General features: G+C 43.6%; 1 protein-coding gene across 1 annotated transcript in view; it reads left to right on the forward strand.

The window, feature by feature from the left end:
- FUOM (fucose mutarotase) overlaps positions 1 to 17,826 on the forward strand; it is a 75,629-nt gene extending 57,803 nt beyond the window's left edge. Inside the window, exons 4-6 of the mRNA XM_068255351.1 lie at positions 7,978 to 8,076; positions 10,109 to 10,182; positions 17,635 to 17,826. Coding sequence (XP_068111452.1) covers positions 7,978 to 8,076; positions 10,109 to 10,182; positions 17,635 to 17,701 — 240 coding nt within the window. The 3' untranslated portion in view covers positions 17,702 to 17,826. The remainder of the gene's footprint in view (positions 1 to 7,977; positions 8,077 to 10,108; positions 10,183 to 17,634) is intronic.
- The last annotated feature ends 2,562 nt before the right edge of the window (positions 17,827 to 20,388 follow it).

Below are 20,388 nucleotides of genomic sequence, written 5' to 3' on the forward strand. Positions count from 1 at the left end.
AACGTGACACAATTAGCCACTGGGTGACTGGGATTAATATTCAGAAATGTGGGTGGAGCCTAAAAACAGCCAATCAAAATGTACCTATTGATTTTCAAGGGGGAACATTTACATTGCTACCATTCTTACACTGTTAATAGCAGAGGTCTCAAACCTGATACAGTCAGTTATTGGGTGACTGGGGTCCAAATTCACTAAAGTGGGTGGAGCCACAAACAGCCAATCAGATTTTTTAGATTGATTTCAGACATTCTGTTATTGGCGGGGTTCTCAAACTTGACACATTTGGCCACTGGGTGACTGGGACTAATATTCAGGAACGTGGGTGGAGCCTACAGCAGCCAATCAAAATTCACCTTTTGATTTTCAAGGGGAATATTTGCATTGCTGCCATTCATACACTCTTAACCTCCTTGCTGGTTCAATTCCTCCGGCAAGGAGGCAGCGTGGAACTTTTTTTTAAAATCATGTAGCGAGCCCAGGGCGCGCTACATGATAGCCGCTGAGCGTCGGCATCCCCCCACCCACTCCGATCGCCTTCGGCAATCAGAGTAAGCAGGAAATCCCGTTCAGAACGGGATTTCCTGCAGGGCTTCCTCGGTCGCCATGGCGACAGGGCGGAATGACGTCACCGACGTCATGGACGTCGGGACGTCATAGAGAATCCCGATCCTCCCCTCAGCGCTGCCTGGCACTGATTGGCCAGGCAGCGCAGGGGTCTGGGGCGGGGTGTGGCTCGGTGCGGCGGGTAGCGGCGAATCGGCGGGTGGCGGCAGCGATCGCGTACCACACGCAGCTAGCAAAGTGCTAAAGAAAAAATTATGCAAATCGGCCCAGCGGGACCTGAGAAATCCTCCTACGCATGTTACCCCGAGCTGAGCTCGGGATAACCGGCAAGGAGGTTAATGGCAGAGGCCTCAAATCTGGTACAGTCAGTCACTGGGAGACTGGGGTTCAAATTCTGAAAGGGAGTGGGCCAAAAACAGCCAATGAGATTTGTTTAATTTCAATGGTAAAATTCAACTGATGCCAAAGACCACAAAGCTCATAAACTTGGTCAGTGAGTGACTGTATGTCAAGGTTAGAAATAGTGGGCAGAGCCAAAAACAACTTTTTACATGGGAAAATATAAATTGCAGCTATTCTTACACTGTTAATGGCAGGGTTCTCAAACTTGACACAGTTGGTCACTGTGGAAATATATACAGAAAAGTAGGTGGAGCCTACAAGAGCCAATCAAAATTCACCTATTGATTTTCAAGGGGAATATTGAAACTGCTGTCATTCTTACACTGTTAATGACAGAGGCCTCAAACCTGCTACAGTCGGTCATCAAGTGACTGTGGTTTAAATTCACTAAAGGGGTGGAGCCACAAACAGCCAATCAGATTTGCTTTTTTTGGATAAACTGCTTCCGTCCACACAATGTGGATGCCAGGAACCCAAAAGCTCACAAACTTGGTCATTGAGTAGTGACTGTGTGTCAAGGTTACAAAAAGTGGGTGGAGTCAAAAACAGATTTTTCTGGGAAATTGTAAACTGCAGCCCTTCTTCACTGTTAATGGCAGGGTTCTCAAACTTTGCACAATTGGTTATTGGTTGACTGATATTAATATTCATTAAAGTGGGTGGAGCCTAAAAATGCCAATCAAAATCACCTGTTGATTTTCAAGGGGAATATTAAAATTGCTGCCATTCTTGCACTGTTAATGGCATAAGCCTCAAACCTGGTACTGTTAGTCATTTGGGTTCAAATTCAGAAAAGGGGACAGAGCCACAAACAGTTTCATTTCTTGGGAAAATACAAATTATTGATGCCAAGGACAGCAAAGCTCACAAACTTGGTCATTGAGTGACTGTATGACCAGGTTACAAAAAATAGGCAGAGCCAAAACCAAATTTCACTGGGAAAATGTAGACTGCAGGCCTTCTTACACTGTTAATGGCAAGGTTCCCAAACTTTGCCCAGATGGTCACTGGGTGACTGAGATTAATATTCAGGGAAGTGGGTGGAGCCTATAATGGCCAATCAAAATTCACCTGTTGATTTTCAAGGGGAATATTTAAATTGCTGCCATTTTTAAACTGGTAATAGCAGATGCCTCAAACCTGCTACAGTTGGTCATTGGGTGACTGGGGTTCAAATGCTGGAGAGGGGCAGAGCCACAAACAGCCAATCTGATTTCTTTAATTTCTATGGGAACATACAAATTATTGATGCTAAAGACCCCAAAGCTCACAAAATTGGTCATTGAGTGTTTGTGCGTTAGGGTTAGAAGAAGTGGGCGGAACCAACATCAGTCAAATACATACCCGGGCAATGCCGGGTCATCAGTGGGTGGAGACAAATACAAATTTCACTGGGAAAATGTAAACTGCAGCCATTCTTACACTGTTAATGGGAGGGTTCTTAAACTTTGCACAGTTGGTCACTCAGTGAATGGGTATCATATTTAGAAAAGTGGGTGGAGCCTACAAAAGAGTATAAAGCTTCACCTATTGCTTTTCAAGAAAAATTGCTACCATTCTTGCACTGTTAATGGCACAGGCCTCAAACCTGGTATAGTTGGTCATTGGGTGACTGGGGTTCAAATTCAGAAAAAGGGGGTGGAGCCACAAACAACCCATCAGATTTTTTCAATTCAATACAAATTATTGATGCTAAAGACCACAAAGCTCACAAACTTGATCATTGAATAATTGTTAGGGTTAGAAAAAGTGGGTGGAGAGACTCGGCGAGTCGGCGTTCTCAGTTAGATCCAGTACACCCACGCGAGCGGTGTTTGTGCACATAGCACGGAACTTATGCCCATGGAGGACTTCATGTAACAGCAGGAGGTATTTCCCTTATACATATGCTGCTTGCAGGTGCTGTTTTCGCATATTTAGCTGCTTTACAACCGGTTCACGCCAAAGGGCGTGGCCGCGGCGGCAGCCCCAGGACCGCCTAGCGCCAATTGCCGTCAAGTCCTGGGGCTGCAGTTTCCCAGGGAATGGCCGCGCGCATGCGCGATCGTTCCCTGCCACTTCACGGAACGGAGTTCCATGATTAGCCTGCTAGCCGCCGATCGCGGCTAGCAGGCTGCTTGTAAACGAAAGGGGAAAGAAATCCCCTTTATTTACATGCGTACAGCGCTGCAGTCTCCAGCAGCGCTGTACAAGATCGGCGATCCCCGGGCTCTGGGGATCGCCGTCCTCTCATAGGCTGATGCCTATATGAGGCGGAGAGCAGGACGGATCGCTGTCCTGCTCAATTCTTTAGGCAGAGGGGAGGAGGGAAGGAGAGAGCCAGCGGCAATGAGAGCCTCTAGGAGGCTGAAGAAAAAAATAATAAAAGTGACCTCGGCGATCGGACCCCTCCGGCAGCATGTCCCCTTGCAGGAGGCTGAAAAGCCTGCACAGCCCAGTACAGGAAAAAAGTGACTGGTCATCAAGTGGTTAATACAGTGACTGGTTTTCAGGGACATTGCATCTTCCAGCCTTAGAGCGCCAGGTCCTCCAAGTGTTTATATTGACTCTGAACTGTTTGGGGTTTGAGGACTGACCCTGAGATTTCTGACCTAGGCTGATTTTTTTTCACCAGTGCACTGCTCTCTTTCTATTTGTTTTTAACTAGTTGAATGCTGTTCTAGTAAAAAAAAAATGTGGTTGTATATAATATGCTGTAAATAATGTTTTAGAGCAAAGAAGAAATGCTAGGTTTCATACCGCTTTAAAAATGTAAGGCAACTAAAGCATTTCTTAACACTTCATTTCAGGGGCTCAAAAGTAATTGGACAAATAATATAACTGGGAATAAAATGTTCATTTCTAATACTTGGTTGAAAAACATTTGCTGGCAATGACAACCTGAAGTCTTGAACTCATGGGTCCTGATTCACAAAGCGGTGCTACAAGTTAGCACGCTGGTGGAAAGCCCTTCATCATGCCTAAACTCAGTTTAGGTGTGATAAGTTTAGGCGTGATAAGTTTAGGCGTGATAACTATAGCACCAACTGGGTTAGCACCGCAGTGCACAGCTGATCAAAAGTTTTGTGCTAGCAAAGTCTGGTGCACTTCGCATAGAGTTTAATGGCGCTGCTTTGTTTGCGGGACTTTGTGCGCAATTTAAACTTATCTAAACTTATCACGCCTAAACTTATCACGCCTAAACTGGCTTTTCACCAGCCTGGTGCAATGGTTATCACGTCTAAAGTCTTTTAGGCGTGCTAACTGGGTTAGCATCTCTTTGTGAATCGAGCCCATGGACTTCACCAGATGTTGGGTTTCCTCTTTTTTTTTTTTTAATGCTCTGGCAGGCCTTTACTGCACAACTTTTAATTGCTGTTTTGTGTGGGCCTTTTTGTCCAAAGTTTAGTCTTCAGCAAGTTATCTGCATGCTCAGTTGGGTTAAGATTAGGTGACCATTCAAGAATCTTCCACTTCTTTGATTTATTACCGTAAACTCGTGGGTTGCTTTGACTTTGTTTTGGGTCATTGTCCATCTGTATCACGAAAACGTCGCCCAATCAATTTGACTGCATTTAGTTCGGAGCAGTGCTTTTCAGCGCTGCTAGATTTAGCTGGATGTGAGCAGACAGTAGGTCTTGGAACACCTTAATAATTCATTTGGCTGTTTCTGTCCTGTGTCACATCATCAATAAACACTAGTGTTCCAGTATCACTGACAGCCTTGCACACCCAAGCCATCACAATGCCTCCACCGTGTTTTACAGATAATAGGGTATATTTTGGATAACGAGCTGTTCCATGCCTTCTGCAATACTTTTTCATTCTGGTAGAGGTCTATGATCTTGGTTTCATCTGTGCAAAGAATGTTTTTCTAGAACTGTGCTTTCTTTTTTTAGATGTTAGTTAGCAAAGTCCAATCTAGCCTTTCTATTCTTGAGACTTATGAGTGGCTTTCACCTTGCAGTACACCCTCTGTATCAACTTTCATGCAGTCTTCTCTTTATGGTAGACTTGGATATAGCTACACCTACCCCCTGGAGAGTGTTGTTTACTTGGTTGGCTGTTGTGAAAGGGTTTCTCTTTACCATGGAAACGATTCTGTGATCATCTACCACTGTTGTCTTCCATGGACGTGCAGGTCTTTTTGCATTGCTGAGTTCACCAGTGCTTGCTTTTCTTTCTCAGGATGTACCAAACTGTAGATTTTGTAACTCAAAATATTGTAGCAATTTCTCAGATGGGTTTTCAACTCAGATGGGCTTTCAACTTAAATAATGACATAACTACAGACTTGACCACACCTGCACACGAAATAGCCTTTAAGTCAATTGTCCGATTACTTTTGAGCACCTGAAATGAAGGGATTGTGTTTAAAAAATGCTTTAGTTGCCTCACATTTTTATGCAATCATTTCTATTCACCCCACTGAATTAAAGCTGAAAGTTCGAGAAGATACAGAGGCGCCAGCAGAGTAAAATCAATATTAATCTCTTAAAAACACATAAAATGCTGGTGGCAAGGGTGGACTTGCCTACCAACCAATCAACACACCTACTTTTTGTGGTTTATTTAGAAACATTTAATTCGTACCACAAAAGTAGGTGTGTTGATTGGTTGGTAGGCAAGTCCACCCTTGCCACCAGCATTTTATGTGTTTTTAAGAGATTTTACTCTGCCGGCGCCTCTGTATCTTCTCGTACTATATTATCCACCTGGTGGATGGGTGTGGACACCCTTTCTTTTCTACGGAGAGCTACTTTTTAACCTGAGTGGGGACAGGTCTAATTTTCCCATAGGCGCTAAGAGTGGTTGCCTAAAATTCGGCAACCCAGATTTGTGAGTATAACCCATTTATTTACAAACATTGCCAACTGTTTTATCAGTAATACACTATTGGGGGCTCTTGATTGCGTTTCCTTTTTCTGCATAAAGCTGAAAGTTGTTTCATATTAAATTAAATGTGGTAATGTACAGAACCAAAATTAGAAAAAAAGTTATTTGTCCAAATGTTTATGAACCTAACTGTAGTAATTTTTCCAAGGCTCCTTTGCATTTTGTTGTATATTGGGGAATATGGTAGTATATTACTTATCTTTTGGTAAAGTAAAACATTTAATTTTTTTGATTGATTGATTCAAGTTCAGAGGTTACAGGTGGTCTTTTTACTGAATGGTCTCAAGAACTCGCTCTGCTAAATGTAGGGCTAGAGATATGCATCCAAGCTAGGCAGATAGTTGTAGGACACAAACTTAAAGGACCACTATCGCAAAATATTGTAAAATGTAAAATAGACGTGTACACAAATAAGAAGTATGTTTCTTCCAGAGTAAAATAAGCCATAAATTACTTTTCTCCTATATTGCTCTCACTCACTTACAGTAAGTATTAGAAACCTGACAGAACCGACACATTTTGCCATAGTCCATCTCTTCACAGGGGATTCAATGCATGGCCTTTATTCTTTATAAACACACTCCCCGAAAAGGATTCATACAAAAATGCTGGCCAGCCTCCCTGCTTACTGCACACTAATTTGGCAGTTGGACAGAGCAACTGCCATTCATAAAATTATTTTCAAAATAGAGAAAACTCTGCGAATCCCCCAAGAGGAGATGGACTAGTCCAAAACCTGTCGGTTACTTATTGTAAGTGTCAGCAACATAGGAGAAAAGTAATTTATGGCGCATTTTACTCTGGAAGAAATGTACTTCTTATTTCTACTTGTACTCATGTTTTTTTAAATTTTACAATTTTCGCGATAGTGGTCCTCTAAAAAAGCCATTATGTAATTTTCTTTTTTACTTATATAGTGCTGACATCTTCTGTGCTTTACAGAGTATATGGTCTTGTCAGTAACTTTCTCTCAGAGGAGCTTACAATAGTGATCTTTGTGACTCACTCGCAGTGTCTCATCTCTACAACGCCCTTTAGTGGTGACTCTAGTTACATGCGCTACTAAAGGGGGTTATAGACAGGGCCGGCCCGCTCATGAGGCGGGGTGAAACTTTTGCCTCAGGTGGCACATTTCTAGGGGCGGCATCCGCCCGTCGGTGGGTGTGGGGAGCCGGCCGCCGAGCTGGAGGTGTAGCGGGCAGGACGGGGGTATTGGGCCTAGTGGCAGGGAGGGGGGTCGTACCCCCCTTCCCTCGCCTGGGTCCCCCGATCTGCGCTCCCCTCCAGCCTCAAATAAATCAGAAGCAGCCGCTACTCATAAGAGGCACGGGCGGGGAGGACTCACCTCTTCCTCGCTCGATCCAGCGTGCGCTCCACTGACGTCACTTCCTGCAACGCCGCCCACTGTATTGTAAGTGGACGGCCGCGGCGTTGCAGGAAATGATGTCAGTGGAGCGCACTCTGGATCGAGTGAGGAAGAGGTGAGTCCTCTCCGCCCGTGCCTCTTACGAGTAGCGGCTGCTTCTGATCTATTTAAGGCTGGAGGGGAGCGCAGATCGGGGGACCCAGGCGAGACCTCACCGCCGCTAGGCCCAATACCCCCGTCCTGCCCGCTACCCCTCCAGCTCGGCGGCGGCGGCCCCCCCACGGGGGGCGGCAGCAATAATTTTTTCAAAATTTGCCTCAGGCGGCAAAAAGTCTAGGGCCGGCCCTGGTTATAGAGATGACACACTGTGAGTGACACAGACAGAGCTGAAGAGAGGTCTCTGTGGCACTGACAGGTGAATCACTGCTGCAAGCACTCTACACTCTGCTCTGTATGGGAGGAGGTTATCTAATATTGTGGGCACATCTGGCTAGCTATGCTGGTAAAAGGGGTTACCTGGTTACCTAATACTGGGGGCATATCTGGCTGCCTATACTAAGGAAGAGGTTTATACTTGAGTTAACAATTTTTCCTGGCTTCTTAGGTGAAGCTAGGTACCTCAGCTTATATTCAGATCAACTTATACACGAGTAAATAGAGTCAATCCAAAGCACTGTATATGGATATACAATTCAGCCACCGATTTTTAATTTTTTACTTTACATGGGGTTTAAAGTAAAACTACTGTATATTGCTTTTGATTGCAGGCAGCAGTAATGGACCTTGTGGACAGTGATAAAAAGAAAGGGTTGAAGGCACCTGTCTGGGATGAGTACAAGGAACTGCTAAGCCAAGCTGGATGTGACGTTAGTAACCCATGTCATACACTTGCAGAGCTTATGTGATTTCTTTCTTTTCATTCTCCTTAAAGGTGCTCTTCATGGAGTTTTGTGGGGTCTGACATGACCATATCAGCTATCTGCTGCTTTAAATCAACTCTGTCTTAAACACATGGATGTTTTTCTGTAGGCTAGCGAATAGATTAACACATTTTAAAGGTAATCTTTTTTTATAAAAAGTGTTCCTTGGGGGTACTTGCCTCGGGAGGGGGAAGCCTCTGGATCCTAAAGAGACAAGACAAATAACATTTATATCACGCTTTTCTCCTGGTGGACTCAAAGCGCCAGTGCTGCAGCCACTAGGACACGCTCTATAGGCAGTAGCAGTGTTAGGGAGACTTGCCTAAGGTCTTCTACTGAATAGGTGCTGGCTTATTGAACAGGCAGAGCCGAGATTCGAACCCTGGTCTCCTGCATCAGAGGCAGAGCCCTTAACCATTACACCTTCCAGCCACTGAATTGCTTTCCCCTTCCTCCTCTCCAGCATTGATCCAGCCCTGGACAGCAGCGGGCAGCAATATTTACCTTTGTGATTCAGCGCAGGCACAGTACCATCTTCCCCCTCTGGCTCTGGCAGAAATAGCCGAGCCCAGTCGGGTCCGCTTTACAGCGCAGGTGTCTCACTTCTGCGCAGTAGAGTACAACCGATTGGGCTTGGCTATTTCCACCGGAGCCAGAGGGGGAAGATGGTACTGCGCCTGCACTGGATCCCAAAGGTAAATATCCCCATATGCTGCAGGCACTGTTGCGCCTGCATGCATATTTTTGGGGGGAGCCAATGCTGGATTGGGGCTACACAGGAGGACAGGGGAAGCCTCATTAGGATCCAGAGGCTTTCCCTCCTAAAGTAAGTACCCCCAGCGGCATTTTTTTATATTCCAAAATCCCTTTAAAGGTGAGATAACTCTGACATGACATTCATGTGTGTTCCTAATTTTTATTACCTATACAGGTATCATATTTGCTTTTGTGCACAAGTAATATTGTCCATTTACAAATTACAAGTTCCCGATACTACAGAGGTTCATAGCTTGGGTATTTATACAGTATATTAAAATCTTCTAGTGATCATTTCTCAACAGTGTGCATACTAGAAGCAGAGACAACTCATTTCCAGCACAGCTAGGAATGTAGCAACAGAGGAATGTAAACAAAAGATAATGTTATCACCTCTTCGGGATGCGGATCATAAGCTGAAGGAGCTTATGGAGTTTAAATGCTGTTCTGCTACAATTTTTTTTTGTGGTAGTAGGTTTAAAGGATTTACTAGGTAAACGAAGTAGGAAAACCGGGAGGAGCGGGCATGTACTGACATCTGTCCTGATGCCCACCGCTCCCCCTATTCTCCTCTCTGCCCCTCCCCCTAAATTCCCCCAGCAGCCTCTTCTGGGTTGCCGGAGTTGGGCATTAGTGTGCAGGCTCTGGCTCAGCTGCACACGTCCTACGGCACATGGCCAGAAGCACATGAGCATGACCTCACTACTACATCATGCGCAGAGCGCTCCTGGTCGTAGGTGGGCACTGTAGGACGCATACAGCCAGGCTAGCGCATGTGCACTAATGCCTGACTCTGGTGACCTGGAAGAGGCTGCCAGGGAACATTTAAGTAGAATCACCAGGGCAGAGAGGAGAATGGGGGGGAGCGGTGGGCATCAGGACAGCTGCCAGTACATGCCTGCTCCCTCCTCCCCCCCCCACCACCTTTTTTTTCTACATAGTTTGCATCTAGTATACTTTTAAGGCTGTAAGTAATCCTTTAGAGCAAAGCAGAAATTCTGAGTTTCAGACCAGTTTAAGTTAATAACAGCCCATTTAAAATGTATGTATTGCAAATCAAGTCAGTGCCTGCAAGGAGTTTTATCCTCTGATCTCAAGTGTAGTTCATGAAGCTGAGGCTTAATGCTCCTTATTTGTTGCTGGCGTAATATTTGACATATTTTCTCCCTTTGCACTTAGTGGTCCTTAAATCTGGTAAATCTGTTAAATATTACTTTCACAGGCTCCTATTGAACAAGTGGAAAGATTTTCTTTTTATGAAAGAGCAAAAAATGCATTTGCTGTTGTGGCCACTGGGTAAGTATTAAAGGCTTTATTTACAAACATTCCAGTTTGTATCGCTGACGTTTTGTAATAATTTTCATCATTTTTCACCTGTCAGTTTAAAAGATTACGGTAATAAGCACTAATTGCATATTAATATTTAGTTAAACATCTACACACAGCCTTTATATAAGCTACTTAATGACCCTTAGGGCCCTTTTACAGTTAATCAGTTGGTATGCGTTAGTACGCGTTAGTGTGCGTTGGTACGCATGTTTTTCCATAGCAGTGCATTGGGAAGAAGATTTCAGTTAAAACGCGTTAAGTGTGAAAGTTGCCATAGGAAAACATGGGCATTACTTTGAAAATCAGTTTTCTTTCCGTTTTAACTGAGAGCAACTGGTTAAGTGTAAAAGGGCCCTTAGCCAACACCAATTTATTTTGCATCTTTGAAGTCTTTTTATGCATATACAGTGCACCTAGAAAGTATTCACAGCACATCACTTTTCCACATTTTGTTATGTTACAGCCTTGTTACCAAAATGGATTAAATTCATTTTTTTCCTCAGACTTCTATACACAACACCCCATGATGACAGTGTGAAAAAAATTTACTTGAGATTTTGGCAAATTTATTAAAATAAAAAAATTGAGAAAGCACATGTATGTTTCTGCAACTTAATTGGAGTCCACTTGTGGTAATTTCAGTTGAGTGGACATGATTTGGAAAGGCACACATCTGTCTATATAAGGTCCCACGGTTGACAGTTTATGTTAGAGCACAAACGAAGCATGAAGTCAAAGGAATTGTCTGTAGACTTCAGAGACAGGATTGTCTCGTGCACAAATCTGAGGAAAGTTACAGAAACATGCCTTCTGCTTTGATGGTCCCAATGAGCACAGTGGTCTCCATCATCCATAAGTGAAAGAAGTTCAAAACCACCAGGGCTCTTCCTAGAGCTGGCCAGCCATCTAAACTGAGCGATCAGGGGAGAAGGGCCTCAGTCAGGGAGATGACCATGAATACGATGGTCACTCTGTCGGAGCTCCAGAGGTCCTCTGTGGAGAGAAGGACAACCATCTCTGCAGCAATCCACGAATTAGGCTTGTATGGTAGAGTGGCCAGATGGAAGCCACTCCTTAGTAAAAGGCACATGACAACCCACCTGGAGTTTGCCAAAAGGCACATGAAGGACTCTGAGACCATGAGAACCAAAATTCTCTGTTCTCATGACAAAGATTGAACTCTTTGGTGTGAATGCCAGGCACCATATTTGGAGGACACCAAGCACTGCTCATCACTAGGCCAATACCATCCCTACAGTGAAGGGTGGGGGGAGTCTTCTTCCTATGGCAATATCACAGCCTGACCTGTATGTGGGACATGTGGTTACTTTGCACGACATACCTAGTTCTGATTCAAGGTGCTTTATCTGTGCTTCAGTTTGTCTCATTTTGTTGTAGTTAAAAAGGGGGCAAACCGAATCACAGATAAAGCAATTTGCATGGCATCTTTCTGATGTTTGGCTGGATTGTCTTTACAGCACTTGGAGCATATTAGCCTAAAGGACTCTTGAAAACTAGCAGAGTGAGCTATGAAGCATTAGGGATATGGACGTAATCATATTGAACTACTCATCGTCAATCTCAGGCAAATAGCCCTGCTTATAAACTTTACTCTTATTCAAGCAAACTTTACTCTTATTCATACAGGTCAGGCTGTGATATGGCTGTATGCTTGCTTGGCATCAGCTAATCCATTTCACCTACACTGCTGAAGCTTTACAATATTAGGAAAGTCTGCAATTGGGACTATTCCTCTGCATATATCAATTGGTAAGTAAACAGATAGCATTATAGCATCTAAGGGCTGTTGGTCACCACCGATCTCAGGCAATCTTGATATAAACTTTTGCTCATATGGGTGTATTCAGACCCTTCGTCACAGAAAAGTTTACTGGAGGTTCTACATAAGCTTATGTACCAAGCAAAATTTGATGCAGAACAATCAAAAGACAAATCCACATGATCAATTTTGAAAGATATTGTAGAGCCTTTTAAGTTCTCACATTGGTACTTGAGGAAGTCTGTGGCGGGAACGCTGGGTGTTCTGGACTTTGGCGTGAGATAGCTCCTCTTTTTCCCTTCTCTTTTGTAAGGTGTGCTCAAGGTGGTTGTGGTGTGGTGGTTAGGATTGGTTCGAATTGGCCTTGTCAATTTAGGGGGAGGTGGTTTGTTACTTGAGAGGTACCCTGAAATATGACTGTGAATATATGGTCTAGCGGTATATACTATCTGCTCTCATTTTACATCTCTTTAGGTGGAATGGTTCAAACTATTATTTTATTTGTTCCACCTTACCTTGTTCATTAAGTGTATGACTTCTAGGCGATCTGAACCTTGACGGGGTGTTTTTATAAAAATGTTTGAAAAATACTGGAAAGTTGAATGTTATTCTTTGTTTTTCTATGTCTGTAATATCTTACATTGTCTGTATATTTTGATTATTCTGACTTTTAGAAAAAAAAAACTTATGCTCCTCAGTAAAGGGACTCTGAGCAGTGCAGTAACTATGGAAAGATGCATACCATTTTGAAGCTCTCTTTCTCCTCTTTCCAACAATATATAAACCGCCGCCCTACGCCTTTTAGTCTTCACTATTTTCGCGATCGCAATCGGGAAAATTAACGAAAGCTAAAAATCGTAGGGCGGCGGTTTATGTGTCGTTGGAAAGAGGAGAAAGAGAGCTTCAAAATGGTATGCATCTTTCCATAGTTGCTTGTATTAAACAGGACGACTTTTCCCCAAAGTCGGCAGCTCCATTCAGCTGCCGACTTTGGGGAAAAGTCGTCCTGTGTAATACAAGCAACTATGGAAAGATGCATACCATTTTGAAGCTCTCTTTCTTGCCACGATTTCGATCGTGGAAATAACGAAAACTAAAAGGCGTAGGGCGGCGGTTTATTTATCGTTGGAAAGAGGAGAAAGGGAGCTTCAAAATTGTATGCATCTTTCCATAGTTGCTTGTATTACACAGGACACTGCTCGGAGTCCCTTTAAGAATGCCACCTTTGCTTGCTTTTTCTTTTGGCTATTTTATGCTCCACCTACTTTCTCTGAATTTGTAACCTCGGCCACCAAGTAGCCAACTATGCCAAGTTTGGGGACTCTGACTTTATTACTGTGAACGGCAGATGTTTAAATTTTTTTCCATTGGCGTGAATGGATGAAATCTGATTGGCTGTTAATAAATATACATATATTTTAATTTGTTTTTGACCATACCTCAAGTAAACTTTTTTTCATGTTGTCATTATGGGGTGTTGTGTGTAGAATTCTGAGGAAAAAATTAATTTAATCCCATGTGGAATAAGGCTATAACATGACAAAATGTTGAAAAAGTGATGTGCTGTGAATACTTTCCGGATGCTCTGTACTTCTGTGCTTTTTAGGGTAGGCCTGCTCATCCCTTAGCTTACACCCATTTTCGATGTAGTACAATATGCATGCTTAATTTAGATCTGTTACCTGCTTCTGCACATGCTCCTCTTGCTGTTCTTACTATCTCTTTTCCATGTTGAGTTTAAACTACTTCTCTCTGACACTTATGAAATCAACAGCAATGCAGGGAGGACTGAGGCAATGCAGTGCTTTAATCAGAGACGTTATTTAACAAAGTGAGAGAATATAATAATTTGGTGTCATTATTTTTTTGCAGAGAAGGAAAGGTTTTTTTTTTTTTGTTTTGTTTTTTTTTAATAGAATTTCAAGCAACACATACTAATTCAGTAATACATCTGCTACAATAGAATGTCTTTATAGTAAACTGATATAATAAACCTCTGGATATAGTAAACTCAGTCATTAGGTCCCTGCAAATGTGTCTGTATAAATATATAATGTATGACCAATTCTGATATAGTAAACTTCTGATCTAGTAAACTTCCTGGTCCCTTGGAGTTTATTGTAAAGGGATTCTACTGTGTATGATTATTTATTTGCTCATGCTTTTTCATTTTTGTCAGTGGCGCACGCAGGGGGGGGGTTACCGATGCCCAGAATCCCCCCCCCCCCCTGCTGCAGGGCTGATCCTGGCTGCTATAGTCTTTTTTTTTTACTTTAAATTTTCCCCTTAGACCTCCTCTTCCCCATCAGCCTTCACCCTAATCCCCCCTCAGTGCAGGCAGGTGAATAGTAACTATTTTTCCACAGCGTAAGGATACACTCTCCTCACCAGCCGACAGTAAATCTTTAGTTCCGGCTGGAGAGAGAGCGGAAGCACTCAGCAGAGGGAGGATGTCAGCACTGCAGGGGGCTGTGACAGCCGTACAGAGGTGAGAGAGTGGAGGATTCAGCTCCAGGCACCAGGGCTCTTTAGAAAAAACAGCCCAGGCTTGTGTGCAGGACGCTATTCAATTTCCCCAGTACTCTGTGTATACGGCTTCCATTTAGGATGCAGGCACCGCCCCGCCCTCTATCCTTCCCCCGCTGTAGAGACCAGTTTGGAAGTGAGCTCTTATCTCTGGCTGCAGTGACATGCTGTGTAACTCGACCTGCCCAGCAGCAGAGTGAGGAGCAGAGGAGAGACTGATGCCAGGGTTCAGATGTGCGGGCTCCAGTTCTCACATGGCATCAGAGAGAAGGTGTGGGGTACAGATATTTCTGTGTTGTTCATTGCTGTACTTCTGAAAGTTTCACAAGGACCTTGCAAAGTGTCACTATTACTTGATGGTGAGGTGTCACTATCCCTTGCAATACTGATCACAATGATTATAGTGTACAGGGCAGTCTGCTATTGCAGAGATCAGTTGTACTGAGCATTGTTATGAAGGCTGATATTTGTACTGTGTGAGGTCCTGACTTATCGTAAGCTCACTTGTCTGTGGCTGCCAGGAGGATTCTAAGTAGTCGTCTCTCCTGCCCCCCAATTCTGGTATGTCTCCCTGTCTCTCTCTATTTCCCCTGTGTCACCTCTACAGGATCTGACTATATATGCTGGCTAGCTACCGGGGATCTGATGATATACACTGGCTATATACAGGTGGGAATCTGGCTATATACACGTGGATCTGACTATATACACTGGGTATATAAAAAGGGGTTCTGGCTACATACAGGGGGAATATGACGATATACACTGGCTATATACAAAGGGGATCTGGCTATATACCCTGGCTATATACAAGGGGGATCTGACTATATACACTGGCTGTATACAAAGGGGATCTGGCTATATACCCTGGCTATATACAAGGGGGATCTGGCTATATACGCTGCCTGTATACAAAGGGGATCTGGCTATATACCCTGGCTATATACAGGGGGATCTGGCTATATACCCTGGCTATATACAGGGGGATCTGGCTATATACCCTGGCTATATACAGGGGGATCTGGCTATATACCCTGGCTATATACAGGGGGATCTGGCTATATACAGGGGGATCTGGCTATATACCCTGGCTATATACAGGGGGATCTGGCTATATACCCTGGCTATATACAGGGGGATCTGGCTATATACCCTGGCTATATACAGGGGGATCTGGCTATATACCCTGGCTATAAACAGGGGGATCTGGCTATATACCCTGGCTGTATACAAAGGGGATCTGTCTATATACCCTGGCTATATACAGGGGGATCTGGCTATATACCCTGGCTATATACAAGGAAGATCTGACTGTATACACTGGCTATATATACTAGGGGGATCTGGCGAAATACAAGGGGAAATGTACTGAACGGGGAGTCATCTGGCTATATACTATGAATAGGAATCAGGTGGTTACCTATCCTACCTGGGGATCATCTAGCTGCCTATACTGTAAATGGGGGGTGGGGGGTGGGAGGCTCCTCTCGCTACCTGTGAGATAAATTGGGGGTCATCTGGTCACTTATACTAAAGGGAGGGGGGGGGGGGTATTTGGTTATCCATAATAAAGGGGGGTTATCTGGCTAATCACTTCCACATTATATACATTTTGGTGAAACACTACTGCATCCTATGTATTTTGTAGTGGGCAAACGCATGCGCGGTAGTGTGCGGCTTGCCGAAAGAGACCTTTCAGGAATCCCCCCCTTGAAAATCCTGGATTTGCCCCTGTTTGTACATTCTGTCTGACAGAACACGATAATGTATGGCCTGTCATTTAAAACTAAATGTACTTGTGCTACTTTCCACTTTTCATATCCTGGAGACATGCTGTATCTAACCACTATACACAGTGCAGTTCCTCCCCAAAGGCTGTAGAGTTGTGCCAAGTTATAACGTAGTGTATGATTTAAAAAAACAAAAAAACTTTGAGACAGTTGTTTCAGGCCTTCATTAGTACAAGTTATAGGACTGTTATGCTGCTCAGTTGACACTGCCAGCTTTCCCCATGCGCAGAGTAATGCAGCAAAGCCAAGTCTCTGTCCTTCAGCTACAGGTCCACCATCCTCTTCACTGCACTCTGCAGTAGCATGCTGTCAAGATACCCCCGTATACCTTCTGAGTGATCTTGCACTTTACATAATGCCAGAACATTGGGGACCAGACGGCGGGGTGTGTCAACGGGTGACGGCAGTTGGCAGTGAAGAGATGAGCTGACCCGGCACTGGAGCAAGTAAAATACTTTTACCACAGCACTTGCTTTTTTGGATGAGAGTAAGTGGCCTGATCACACATATTTGATGGCCTTAAAGGGTAACTGTAGTTGCTGGAGAGGGGTTGATGACAGCTAAACTTGTTTTTCGTAGTGAGCTGATGGGGTTGACAGAACTTTTGGGGGCGTTGGGGGGGGGGGGGATGGTGGCACATGCGTTCTTTGTAGATCAGAGGGCATGGTGACTGGACTTGCTATTCAAGGAGAGTAGTTACTTTGTTGCACTGCATCTCAACAACTCTTAACCAAGGTGTATAAAATTTGGTTGTATAACTATTTCTAAATTTGAACACTAATTTCACCATATTTGTGTTTTAATGATAGGTCATATTTTCTTATTTTTTTGTTGGTAGTTACAGTTCATCACCCTGTTTCTGTCATGGTGGTCCACCAATCTTTGTTTGAAGTCACAGTTCTTCCCAGCCTCTGCCAATGTGTAGCTGAGAACCCTACAAAGTTGGGAGTATATTGCTGGGTGAGCTAGCAAGCTGGGATACATTCTGGGGAGTATTGGGAAACAGTAAATAGAAAATAGGATCTCTGGGAACCAGCACCAAGTTTGGGGATAACCTGAAAACAAAGCAGGGGCACACTCTGGGTACATCAGAAAGCACTGGCGTACTACTGGAGGTACTGGAACTGTATTTGTTGCATGTGCCTTTGCTCACTTTTGACCTTTGTGGGGGTTTAATTGTGTTTGCACATCAAGCCAAGTGGTCCCAGCTCTTTCCTGCATCAAACATTAGGAAATAAGTAAGGATATGATGAACTCCAGTTTAGGTCGAATTTAACTTAACAAGCACATGTCTTATCTATTTTTTTTCTTTGATTATTGCAGAGAAACTGCTCTGTATGGAAACTTAATCTTGAAGAAAGGAGTAATACAGCCCAGTGACCTGGTGTGATTATACTGAAGGGTATCTTGGCTATCCCATATGACAATTTATGTGGTCTCAATAGGATTACAAATATACTTTTATGTGTGTGTATATAATCTTTTGAAATTATATGCCGGTACATTCCAAAGAAATATCGTGTCGTTTGTATATTTTCATGACTGTATTTTATAACTCTAAAACTAAGCAATACTAAATAGGGATGGAATCCTAAATTCAATGTACAATAAGCATGAATCTCATGACAAGTTTATTTAGAAAAGAGGTTTGGGGAAGGGTGGACAGATGAAAATAAGAGGTGTGAAAGGGAGACGGTAGTGACAGGAAGGGGGATGCAAGGAATGGAAGAGAAGTGGGTGGGGAAAAAAAGAGTAAAAACAACACACACCTCTGTGATAGGATGGAAACCCTGGAACATAACAGATACAAACTGGTGGCCACCAATGCACTTTTTTAATATAGATAGGATTGCAATCCCAAACTAAAGATTTCACAGTAAATCCAATGATCACACATAAGCTTCTACTCTCCTCCACTGACGGTGCTGAAATACTGGCATCCTCGTCTGAGTTCCAATCACATGATATGATCCAATCATAACCCAGGGGATGGTGTCACCGTTACAGCGCCACCCGGTGGTGGAAGAGGGAGGCGCTGCAATGCTGACACCATTCCCTGGGTTAATATCGCATAGCATATCAAGTGATCGGAACCCAGAAGAGGATGATGAGAGTGCAGCGCCACCAGTGGATGAAGAGGAGAAGCTGATCCAGCTCCAAGGAACAGGTAAATTAAAAAAAAAAGCTCCCTGCGCCATTCTGCATAGTTGCATTAGGCAGTATATGATATATCCCAGCAGAGGACGCCCGGGCCGCATTATCTAGAACCATGATGAAATGAGTAAGGCAATAAGTCACAAAGGAGCAAACCGCTGCAGGTTCATTGCTAACTCATAAATGATGTTGTTAATAATCATAAGATGTTGGTGCTCGCTTACTAGGCAGTGCAATTCACTGGACATGGTGTGGTTACTAAAGACTGGTTTAAATGTAAGAGGGCTTTACATACATGGAAACTGAGAGTATACTGCATACTTAACGATTAAATCATATCTAAAGTGGACAGAGGTTTTCTACCAAATGTATGTATGTATGTATATACCGTATGCAGGAAAGTTGCCAACCAAGTTTCACACACTGGAAGTGTGAAACCGATTGGGTGTGGAGAATGGGCAACGTCCCTGAGTTTTATCTATACTGTAATACATCTTGGGTTATAGTACTTTTAGGACCTGCAATGTAAGTAATTTACACTGTCATACATTTTTAATAAAGTGTTTCCTGCTTTTAACCTCTAACCACTGAGCGGATTTTTTTCCTGTTTACTTCTGTATGGCCTTGGCTGGGAAGTGACTACTACAGAGGACAGGAGTAGAGGAGAAACCTTTTAAGGAGAGCTGTGCTAGCTATAGTATTATATGAGGTGTCATGAGCAAGGACCACCCTTTTGCTGATTGATAAGCTTGGCTACAATACTGGCCTCTTTTATGGTATCAAGGCAGCTGTGCTGAAGGATGAAATTGCATGTCAACTGGCATTGGGGTGTAGTTCTCGGAGCAGTTGCTGCACTCTGCCACTACATTGCTGTTTGAGAGTGGGCGCTAACAGGTTTACTTGATTACATAACTGATATATTACATTCCATCAGCACGGTGGCGTAGTGGTTAGCTCTCTCGCCTTGCAGCGCTGGGTGCCCGGTTCGAATCCCAGCCAGGGCACTATCTGCAAAGAGTTTGTATGTTCTCTCCGTGTCTGCGTGGGTTTCCTCTGGGCACTCCGTTTCCTCCCACATTCCAAAAACATACAAATAAGTTAATTGGCTCCCTCTAAAAATTGGCCCTAGACTACAGTACTTACACTACATAATATAGACATATGGCAGTGGTAGGGATTAGATTGTGAGTTCCTTTGAGGGACAGTTAGTGACAAGATATATATATATACACTGTACAGCGCTGTGTAATATGTCAGCGCTATATAAATACTAAATAATAATAATAATCTTGATGGGGACTCTGGCAAAAGTTTTCAGCACTACCGCGCACAGCAGACATTCAGACGAGGTAGTACTGGAAACACAGTTTTATAGAATCTGCTTGCTGTTCATTGTTGATATATAGTTGCAATAAATAGGTGCTATGTGGCTATACCAGCAAACAGCAGGCATACTGGTATTCATGATAATAGAAAACCCCATAATTCGTATAGTATTCTAGAGGGATCTGCACAATGCTGCATAAAATAGGTCTAGGCACAGAGGACCGTAGTCCAGTCCATGGTGCAATAATTATTCTGCGAAGTGCAACTGGCATGCACAAGATGTACAAGATGCACAAGATGTAATGGAGGGAGGAGTGAATGTATTATAAACATTTTAGCATTTTATATGATATTTTATGTTGCATATGTGACATCAGATCAGTAAAAGTTTGTGGTTTTGTGCAGGATGGGTGGATCTGTGTCTCAGGTTTCAGCAGTTTGCGTTGAGACTCCCCCCCCCCCCCCCCCCCCCCCCCAGGTCTCCCCATGACTTGAACTCTCTGGGCCCTGCTACATTAGTCCATGCTTCCAATTTTCATCCTCGCTGGCAGCATCTTCTCTGTGACCTTGTTCATGTCATTGCTATTCTGCCAAATA

The sequence above is a fragment of the Hyperolius riggenbachi genome, chromosome 10 (genome assembly GCF_040937935.1).
Source record: "Hyperolius riggenbachi isolate aHypRig1 chromosome 10, aHypRig1.pri, whole genome shotgun sequence".
In the NCBI taxonomy this organism is placed as follows: domain Eukaryota; kingdom Metazoa; phylum Chordata; class Amphibia; order Anura; family Hyperoliidae; genus Hyperolius; species Hyperolius riggenbachi.